The sequence below is a fragment of the Trichosurus vulpecula genome, chromosome 2, assembly GCF_011100635.1.
Source record: "Trichosurus vulpecula isolate mTriVul1 chromosome 2, mTriVul1.pri, whole genome shotgun sequence".
Taxonomy (NCBI): Eukaryota; Metazoa; Chordata; class Mammalia; order Diprotodontia; family Phalangeridae; genus Trichosurus; species Trichosurus vulpecula.
Window position 1 is genome coordinate 84,961,440 of NC_050574.1, and position 11,413 is coordinate 84,972,852.

General features: G+C 38.1%; 1 protein-coding gene across 1 annotated transcript; it reads right to left on the reverse strand.

Annotated features, from left to right (window-relative positions):
* Positions 1–2,258: 2,258 nt before the first annotated feature.
* On the reverse strand, positions 2,259–3,209 carry LOC118839520 (olfactory receptor 52A5-like). The gene has a single exon (XM_036746987.1). The coding sequence runs from the start codon at positions 3,207–3,209 to the stop codon at positions 2,259–2,261; it is 951 nt and encodes a 316-aa protein (XP_036602882.1).
* Positions 3,210–11,413: the final 8,204 nt, after the last annotated feature.

Sequence of the window (11,413 nt, forward strand, 5' to 3'; positions counted from 1 at the left end):
TATTTCAGAAACTTAATCTTTAAAAAGTAGTCACTGCCATAAGAAAGACATAAGAAACCAGCAAGAATTAGCAACCCAATACACAAGTGTAAACAGACTCATTCATCAAATGTCTTGGACGAGTTTGACAGAGGATGAGTCACAACATTCATAAAATAGTGAAAAGCAATGGAAAAAAATCTGCAAGAAACATGTGCAACTTAGCTATATCATCCCAAGTCCATTTATAGAAGAAATTAGTAGGAGAGGGACCTTTTCCTGGTTCGTCCCAGTTAGGCTAAGTCAAGTACACATAAAGGAAATCCATGTTGGAAGTCAATACAGTCTTGGCAGCATAATGAGGTAATTTTTACAGAGATATTAGGAATACAAATGTACCAAATGAATGGGGAAAATATGGACTATATTACTATCCACATGAGGTGTGCAAGAGGTGTGCCAATTAATCATTAATTAATTATTCCTATGCTTACTTTCTCATTTTCACCAAACCTTTCTAAAATTACTTACAATCCTATCCTCAATGAAAATACAAGCAAGAACTGCAGACTTTTACAAATAATTTTTTATAGCAGACAACCAGATGCAGGATTTTGTTTCAACAATCTGGCTAGCAGCTGCTGTGGGGGGTGTAAAACCAACAACAACCAGCCCACAGAACGCTGCAAACCCAGGTCCTTTTGGTCTGTTTTGCCAAGGAAAGCAATGTTAAGGGGTTAACAATGTTACTTTAATCCAGCTTACAAACATCATTCACTTAGTTCAGGGGGAAAAAGCCAGCACCCTGAACTTCAGAGCGAATACAAACAAATTACAAACATACATTTATAAACAGACCAAATACAATTCACAGTTACCAACATCTGAGTTCAGCCGGGAGCTCAATAACAGCTGGCTGAGAGTCACACGTGACTACTGCTGCAGCTCAGAGCTCTGAAAAAAAGAAAGCCAACTCCTGTTTTTATATATCTTGTTCGGGATCAAAGGTGAGTCACACATGTGACTCACCCACGTGACCTAAAATCGTCACGAAAATGCAACTTAAACCCATGTGGACTAAAAGCCTCTGATATCACAAGCATGTCACTCAAACTCATTTTGATTGCCAATACAGATTTTCATCCTGGTCTTCTGATTCCAAAACCAGTGCTGGGCCCTCGTGCCTGATGTCACAAGCATATCACTCAAACCCATTTTGATTGCCAATACAAATTTTTACCCTGGTCTTCTGATTCCAAAGCCAGTACTGGGCCCTTGTGCCTTCCTTAAAAGCCTGCTTCTGGGGTTTTAATACCTGTGTGACTTTTCCCAAGTCACTTTACTTCCCTGGGCCTCAGTTTCCTCATTTGTAAAGTGAGAGAGAAGGAGATGGCCCCTGAGGTATCTTCCTTCTCCAGATCTATTTTTCTATATAAAGATCTATGGCAATGAAGGATGCATTATGGGAGATATAAAGCCAAAACAAACAGTTTCTGCCCTCGAGGCATTTATATTCTAACTGAAGGTATATACCTTGAAGTTAGAGATGTAATTACAAAACAGAAATGTTTATACAAAGTAATTTCAAGAGGGAAGGCATTATGGAGGGGCTGCCACCTAAGGGGTGCTTTAAAGGGTTGGGGGTGGGAGGGTAGGTGAAGAAACTCAAGATGAGGTGAGGAACATTCCGGTGTGTGAGAAATGGGAACAGCCATCAGATCCATTTGACTAAAATAGAGATTTCATGAAGAGGAAAAAGTAGGTAGGGGCTAAATGTGAAGGGCTTTCAATGTCAGGCTGATATTTTAACTCTAAATCTCTTTTCTAATGTGATGAGGAGATTTATGAGCCAAAAGCCTGGATGCAATGAGTTCTGCTAGGTACCATGAGAGAACATGTTGGCTCCAGAAGGCCAAGATTCTTAGTTTAGATAAGCTCTAAAAGCCCATTTCCTCATCAGTCACATAGGAGAGACTTCTAGGAGCAGGAAGTTTTTGATCTGTGATATGAAGAAAGGCAACAACTCTGATGATGCCTTGGAATGAGCTGTGTCTCCAGCATACATGCATGACCTTATAGCTCACTATTCTTTTAACCATCAATTTTTCCTCAGGGTAATCAGACATGATGGTAATGTGGTCTTTACTATTAGCTAAGAAACTGAGTGACATCTCCAAAAGTGATATATCTCAGGAACCACACAACTAAGAAAGGAACAGACTTACAATGTGATTTAGCTGTCTCTCAATTATGTCCTACATTATTTGAGAGACAACAGATTAGGCTGAGTTCTTGAAACTGATCAATTTAACTACCTGTTCCCTGATCTCCTTGGTCTTTACTCCATAAACAATGGGGTTAAGAAGAGGTGGAACTAGGAGATAAAGGTTAGAGATAAGGATATGGACATAGGGGGGGATATGGAACCCAAACCTGTGAGTGAAAAAGGAGAAGAAGGCGAGAATGTAGAACTCCAAGAAGACAAAAATATGGGCAATACAAGTATTGAAGGCCTTGAGTCGAGCCTCCTTCTGGGGCAGATGGAAGACAGCAATGAAGATCCGAACATAGGACAAGAGGATCAAGATGACATCAAATCCCAGGATAGAAAAGGCCACAAACAGACCATAAGCCTTGTTGACTTGGATGTCCTCAGCAGCCAGCTTCACAATGGCCATGTGCTCACAGTAGGAGTGAGAGATGACAGTGGTTCGGTAATATTTAAGTCGACATTTAATGAGCAAAAGGCAGGGGGCCATAAGGATACCTGCTCTCAGAGTGACTCCAACCCCTATCTGAGTGAGAAGTTGTGAGGTAAAGATGGTGGCATGTTTCAGGGGGTCACAGATGGCTACATAGCGGTCCACAGCCATAGCCAAGAGGATACCAGACTCTATGCACTGGAACGTGTGGATAAGCCACATCTGCAGCAGACATACATCAAACTGGATCTCCTGCAGATGAAACCAAAAAACACCCAACATCTTGGGAAGAATGCAAGTGCTAAGAGCAATGTCAGTGATTCCCAGCATGGCTAGAAAGAGGTACATGGGCTTGTGAAGACTATGTTCAGATTGAATGATCACTAGGAGTATGTAATTCCCAATGAGGGCAATGACATATATAGCACAGAATGGAATCCCAATCCAGCACTGAACAGACTCCAGGCCAGGGATCCCAATCAGTGTCAGTATGGATGGCATAAAGACTGTGCCATTGGCCATCACCATGGCTAATGCAGAGCTGGGATGCTTGAACTGAAGAACTAAGGCTGCTATGAGGAACTGCTTTAAAAATTTCTTTCTTCTTCTGACCTGTTGACTTAAAAATAAAAGGGGCTAATTTTACACATGAGTTGTAGTTCTTACTAAATGTACATGAATTTCCCAAGGCATGATTACTTCCTTTATCCTGTCTAGCTTTTTCTTTAGGACCTGCCATTTCTTGTGTGACTGAATAGGATACCTACCTCAAGTTCTAAAATTCACCAGTATTGTTCTGTTGACATTATTATGGGAGCGTGAGGGTTCCCTTAGTTCTATGACCTCTGGGCTATCCCCTATATCTTTTGTCTATCATGTTCTCAAGTTCCTATCTCTATTCACTCTTCTAATCTAAACTCATCATTGCGACCACCTCCTCTGTCCTATTACACCATACCTTCTTTCTCAAATTCCTTGATTTTGCAGTTAATCTTCATTTTCCATACCATCTACAGTCCCTATCTCTTCAATCCAATCACCTCTAATCCTTCAATCTTCTCTTCCATTTCTTTACTCTTCTTCTACAGCAATACTAAAGTAGCATTGTTATGCTCATGCTTGTCATTGATATGGCTATAAGTTGTTGGTTTTTTTCCCTGCACTCATAAAAATTGACCAGGACACAGTCTTAATCTAGTGGCTTAGCAACGGCAATTGTACAAAGTATTGTAGGTAAAAAGATCAGCTTTGTTTTCTCGTTTGTGACTTGACTGAGTCAAAGACTTTAAGAACCCTATACTTAGTACCCCAAATGCAGGTCTATCACCTCCATATTCATTTCTCGAATGTCTAGATTCTTCCTAGTTCCCCTTATATCCACCCTGCTCCCTGAGCTTATAATAGAATAAGTAGGTTCTTTATGCCTCCAAATTCTCCCTGTATTTCATGTTACCTCCACCTCAATCATGACCATGATTAAATCCAGGATTTAAAATGATTTGTTACAGTTCTTTTCCCTGAAAAAAAAACATCCTGGAGAAACATCACCTGAAAAGACCAGTAAAATAGAACAGGACTCTAACTTCTGGACTCTTCTCTTTATAGGAGATTCTCCTGGAATGGTTCCTTATAGCTCTAGGCCTATAGAAATCAGCCAAACTTAGTGGCACCTGATTTTTCTGATATCATCACTGAAATATTTAAGGGAACCCAATCCTATGAAGTGGGTTGGTATAATCTTGTGTCAGACCCACTTGGTGAGAGAATTTGAGTGAATACAAAGAAGAGATCCGTCAAGGAGATGAGGGAAATCATACAATGGTGGGGCCACTCCATTAGCCTAGCTCTCTACCCCTTCATCTTTCATTATGATTCACAGAGGCATTTGTAGATGCCTGTTTCAGTTCATAATTTTGGCTTAGGCTTCTCCACAGTGCATCAGAATCAAGGAGTAAGAAACAACAGGGTCATGCTTAAATTGTGGTCAGGTCTGGTCTAATACTGCCTACCTAAATGTAAATCCCATCTCTAGAAAAGAGTGCTTAGTAGCACGCATCTGGCACCTAACACTGACCCATCAAATGGTTACTGTGTAAGAACATCAAGAACAATTGGCTGCCACTTGTTCTAGCTGTTACCTGCACCCCAGCACTGTGGGCAACAGCCATTTAATGAGGGAGATGATAGAGAGTGTTTAATAGTTATGAACACAAGGATTCACTGTGGGACCATTAGGGCAAGATACCCAAAAGCAGGGCAAGCCTACACCCTTGACTGACATGATGCCTTGGATTAGTAATGCCCCAACGCTCAAAACACACACACACACACACACACACACACACACACACACACACACACACATGCCTAGCTCATCTCTATCCACGGACTGCTATCCAAAATTCCACATCAGAGCCTAAACTAATTTAATGACATGCCCTTTCCCTTATCCCATTGGCTCAGCTATTTCCACTCTCAGCCTGCCAAAAATCAGTAGGGACTCACCTTCATTCAGGACTTGTGCCAAAAGGCTCAGTGGTCCTGAAAGACAGCTGAGATCTGGAGAGCCCAGACCTGAGAAACACATTTGAGTACAAATATTAAATTGGCCCTGGACTGTTGGAGGTGGAGCTTCAGATGATTACAGGGCAGGTACCTGGACTCTTAGGTCCCCAAGGGAAAATTCTTGGTTGAATTTCTCTACCCTGACACATTAATTGCTTCCACCACTTCCTCTTGAATCATGAGAATAGCATTTTCAGTGTGAGAAATCTGGCTCTGCGTATCTAAGTGAATCTGTTTGTTGCCCTCTTAATTTCAGTAAAAGATTAACACTTTTGCTGTTCACCTGCAAATCCAACTCTACTCAGGCTAGCTCCATTGAACAAGTCTTTAAACAAAAAAGATCTTAAAATATATGTGCATATTTATTTTTACAAGTGTTAATTACTTCTCCCTTCCATACCCCCCCCAAATTGAACTAAGAAAAAGGAAAAATAAAACCCTCATAGCAAATATTCATTGTCCATCAAGATAAACCCTCACATTAGCATTGTGAAAATGTATATTTCATTCTGCATTTTAAGTCATCACCTCGTTGCGCAGGAGCTAGTTGATTGGTTTCATTATCAGTACCTATGATGTATGTTTTGATGGTTGTTGATTAGAGTTCAGAGTTCTAAAGCTGTTTTTCTTCAGTGTTTAGTATTCTTTAGTGTTGCTGTACAAATTGGTTTCCTCATTCTGTTTGCTTCACCATGCATCAAAAACCATTCATGTTATTTTTTCTGATGCCATAATAATATTCCAGTTACTTTCATATACCAGAATTTGTTTAGTAATGGCTCAGTAGGTGGGCACACTCAGTGCCCAGAAAGAATGAAAGAAAGGAAAAAAGAAAGGAAGACATGAAGGAAGAAAGAAAGGAAGGGAGGAAGGGAGGAGGGAGGGAGGGAAGGAAGGAAGAAAGGAAGGAAGGAAGGAAGCAAGGAAGGAATGAAGGAAGGAAGGAGGGAGGAAATGAAAGAAGGAGGGAAGGAAGGAAGGAGGGAAGGAAGAAAGAAAAACCTACAGTAAGCATTTTTATTTGTTCTTCAGTCATGTCAGACTATTTGTGACCCCATTTGGGGTTTTCTTGGGAAAGATACTGGTATAGTTTGCCATTTCCTTCTCTAACTCATTTTATAAATGAGGAACTGAGGTAAACAGGGTTAAGTGATTTATTTGCCCAGTATTACACAGCTAGTAGGTATCTAAGCCCAGATTTGAACTCAGGAAAATGGGTCATCCTGGCTTCAAACCCAGCACTCTTGTCCACTGTGTCACCAAGTATTATTATACATACATATATTTTCCTCTTTCTTTTATTTCCTTGGGTGTATGGTTCCAGTAGTAATATAGCTCAGTCAAAAGGCAAACCATCCCTTTGGAGGCATGGTTCCAAAATGGTTTTCTGAATGGATGGACTGATTGACAGCTCCACCAACTTTGTACTTGTTTTCTTAAAGCCTTGCATCGTTGTCTTTTTCATCTTGTTACCTCTGCTGACTTTAAAAACCCATCTGGTTCATGAAGAATTCCCAGAAATCTTTAGGCTAACATGATCTCTCCTTCAAATCTATTCTAACATTTTGCCTAGATAATTCTTTATATCTTCTATCTTATTTCATTTATGTATTTGCATAGAGTCTCTCTATTAGGTAAAATTGTAAGTTCCTTCAGAGTAGAATCAGTGAATAGACGCTTATTAAGTTCTACTATGTTCCAGGAACTATGCTAGGCATTGGAAATGCAAATACAGCAGAGATTAATATCAGCTAACACTATATATAGTCTATATTTGGCTGTCTGTGAGGTTTGCTTCATTAGCCAATAAGCACACAAACCTTACCTTCTCTAGCTCCTACTTGACTCACTTTGCCATTATATCTCATAATGAATCTTAAGATAATCAAGTAATCTATCTCTCTACATATATTTCCTCGTACACTACTGAAACTGAAACATCTTTCATTAATTGCTCAATTCTCTCTTTTAATTTTCTTTTCCCATTCTCTTTTCCCATAAACTTTTTTCTCATTTTTGTCTATAAGTGTATAAAATGGTAAAAAAAAATGCAAATGATTATTTACAGGATATTTGCTATGAGTTCACAACCACAGTCACCTTCAACTATCACTGCTACAGATAACTTCTTTTCAATTCTGAAAACACAGTCACACCACTTATCTCTACCTGGATGACCATCAAAAATTATTAAGAATTATCTTCATAATGTTTCTCTTCAAGATTTAAACTCAATGTTTTATGAAAAAAGTTGTATGTGTCCTTTATCTCTCTATACTGCACTTCATCTCTGTACAGAAAGGGTCCTTAACTTTTAGCAATCTGGTGAAGCCTATTGACCCCTTCTTATTGTTTTTTTTAATTCACAATTGAAGAAATGCTAAATTTTAGTTTGAAGTTAATGAAAAATAAATGTAAGCTTTTCCCATCAATATTCAGAGACTTTCTGAAATATATCCATAGAATCTTTGGCAGTTCATGGACTATCAGGTTGGAAATCTGAGCTCCTGAGCCATGTAAGTAATTCTCCAGCATGAGAGTTAAACTCTATCTCTTTTTTCCCCATTTAGTAATATTTTATTTTTCCTAATTACATGTAAAGATAGTTTTCAACATTCAGTTTTATACGATATTGAGTTCCAAATTTTTCTCCTTCCCTCCCCATCCTCCTACCCCAAGATGGGAAGCAGTCTGATATAGGTAATACATGTGCAATCATGTTAAACATATTTCCACTTTAGTCATGTTGTGAAAGAAGAATCAGAACAAAGGTGAAAAACCACAAGAAAACAAACCAAAAAAACAAGTGAAAATAGTATGCTCTGATCTGCATACACACTCCACAGTTCTTTCATGTTAACCAATCTGATAGCTGTGAGGCTATATCTCAGAGTTGTTTTAATTTGCATTTCTCAAATCAATAGTGATTTACAGCATTTTTATATGATTATAGATAACTTTACTTTCTTCATCAGAAAACTTCCTACTCATATCCTTTGACCATTTATCAATTGGGGAATGACTTATGTTCTTATAAATTTGACTTGGATCTTTATATAATTTAGAAATGAGACCTTTATCAGACACTTGCTATAAAGATTGCTTCCCAGCTTTTTGCTTTCCTTCTGATCTTGGTTAAATTGGTTTTGTTTGTGCAAAACCTTTTTAATTTAATGTAATCAAAATTATCCATCTTACATTTCAAAATGTTCTTTATCTTTTGTTTGGTCATTAATTCTCCCCTTCTCCATAGATCTGACAGGTAAAATATTCCTTGCTCTCCTAATTTGTTTAAGTTTTCACCCTTTGTGTTAATATCCTGTACCCATTTTGACTTTGTCTTGGTACAGGGAATGAAATGTAGGTCTATGCCTAGTTTCTGTCATGATATTTTCCTGATTTCCCAGCAGTGTTTGTCACATAGTGAGTTCTAATACCCGAAGACAGAGTTATTTGGGTTTATCAAACAGTAGATTACTATAGTCATTGACTGCTGTGTCTTGTGTACCTAACCTGTTCCACTGATCCACCACTTTATTTCTTAGCCAGTACCAAACAGTTTTGATGATTGCTGCTATATCATACAATTTTAGATCTGGTACAGCTACACTACCTTCCTTTGCATTTTTTTTTACTAATTCCCTTTATATCTTTGATCTTTTGTTCTTCTAGATGAATTGTGAGGTTGTTTTTTTTTTCTAGCTTTGTAGAATAATTTTGGTAAATTGATTGATATGGCACTGAATAAGTAAATTAATTTAGGTAGAATTGTCATTTTTATTATATTAGCTTGGACTACCCATGAGCAATTGATATTTTTGCGGTTGTTTAGATATGACTTTATTTGCATGAAAAAGTATTTTGTAATTGTGTTAGTATAATTCCTGGATTTGTCTTGGCAGGTAGACTCCCAAATATTTTATATTGTCTACAGTTATTTCTCTTTCCTTTTCTTACTAAGGGGCTTTGGTGATATGTAATGTTAATGGACTGGGATATAAAATCTTTCTTGCCTATTAATAGGCCTATGTGACCTGCTTTGAATGCTGGCCTAGCTGACAGTTGTGATATACCCTGAGTCACATGAAGCCTGAGTCACATGATGCTTGAGTCACATGGAGCCCTTTGTGGGAGGAGCTTGCCCAACAGAATGTTGACTGAAATAGAACATTGGAGTGTGTGGAAGTGAGAGCAAGGCAGTGCTTAGAGAGAGGAGTGGCGGAGGGAGGAAAAGTCTAAGGAAACTTGTTTGTGGGGAGACCTAACAAATAAGGTTGCTTAAGATGTCATTGCTCCCTGGAGTGGTGATGATCAATACCTTGTTAAATATTACTTCCTGGTATTCTAATCCAAATAAATACTTTGGTTTTACATTTAATGATGAGAGTTACTTATATTTTGTGAATTCACCCTGGAAATATATTTGCATAGTCATAGCAGTGGCTGGGTATGTTATTGGTGTTACATGATAATATATAGAAATGCCAACAATTTATGTAGATTTATTTTATATCCTGGAACTTTGCTAAAGTTGTTAACTATTTTGAGTAGTTTTTTAGTTGATTTTCTAAGTTCATCTTATCATCTTCAAAGAGTGATAGCTTTGTTTCCTCACAGCCTATTCTAATTCCCTAAATCTTAACTCTTCAGAGACTCATCAAGGCCAAATACTAAAAGGAAGTGAAACCATATTTATACTCTCTTTCAGAAGAGGGAAAAAAATAGTTCCTGACTTCTACCAGGAGAAAGTAGATAGAGGTATAAGTCAGCCAAGCAACAGAAGATTCAGGTAAGACGTTATGTAGGAGGAGATGTTTTAGCTGAGTTTTGAAGGAATCCAGGGACATTTACAGGCCAGTTTGAGGAGAGAGTTCATTCTAGACATGGGGTACAGTCAAAGATACAAAGATGAAAGGTGGAGGATTGAATGTCAGGTGTGAGGGGCAGCAAAAAGATGGTTTTGATGAAATATGAAGTATATGAAATGTAATGATGTAAAATAAGACTGGAATGGAATGATAGAGCCTGAGAGTAAAGAAATTTAAATGGTGGGTTTTCATTTTTTTTGTTTGATCTGTTTGTTTTTTTTATTTTTATTCTTACCTATAGCCAATAAAGAACCATTAGAACTTCTTAAGTAGGAGAGTAGCATGTTCAAGAATATCACTATGTAATTCATGTGGCTTAGAGTAGATTAGGGAAAGAATAGAATAAGGAACACTAATTAGGAGGCTTTTGCAATAGTCCAAGGAAGATGAAATGAATGCCTCAAATAGATTGGTAACCATGTACATAGAAAGAAGGGAATAGATTCAAGAAATATTGTGAAAACGGTATTGCTAAAAGTTGGAAACTGATTAGAAATGGAAGATGACTGAAAATCTATTTATATCTATTTTTACTCCCTGGCATATAATATAGTGCCAGGCACATAGTGGGCATTACATAAATGTTGGCTAATTTGAGTTTAATTGTGACAATCCTTTCAGATTATTTGAACCCCAATAAAATCCAAAGTATCCAAACTGCTTTTGCTCTATTCTGAAAATGCCCTTTTCTGTGTCATCAACTTCAAAGACCAGGTAAGATTGACAAGGGGTATCTTTCCTGTTGGTGACAGGATATTTGCAAGTGGGATTTTGCTTATCTTGATATTCTAGAGACATTTGTATCTTGGGATCATAAACTCTAAGTGACACTACCTTTTCAATTTTCTTGTTCAACTAATAACTTCCTTTCTTATGATATGGAGATCATAAACTAGAGTTGGGATTGTTACTTAATTGTCTTTCTTTTTCCAGTCAGTCAGAAGTGTGCTTCTGATTGCGTGATTATGTATCTGCTAGCTTTAAGGGAATAAACTATATGAATTTATATATAACCTTGTGTGTTTGTCTCCTTTAACAAAACTTTCAGGTCAACAGTTATGGTGCCATGACTCAGATGGAACTGATGGAATGGCCAAACAGCATCCCAACCTCTCCAATGCTAGACTCAGGTGCCTCAGGATTCATTTTTCCTGGAGTCTACCTGGCTAAAGGAGGGGAGGCTCAGCAATTCACGGGCTGGCAGTAGCTTTGTGCCCCTGGGCACCTTGTAGCCCACTCTTCTAGGCAAAGCTTGGAAATGTCACCCAGGTTGTATACATTCTGCCCACCCTGTCACAG

What these genes read in the sequence shown, in the direction of transcription:
- LOC118839520 (XM_036746987.1), bottom strand. Translation starts at nt 3,209, where the DNA reads ATGGTGATGGCCAATGGCACAGTCTTTATGCCATCCATACTGACACTG.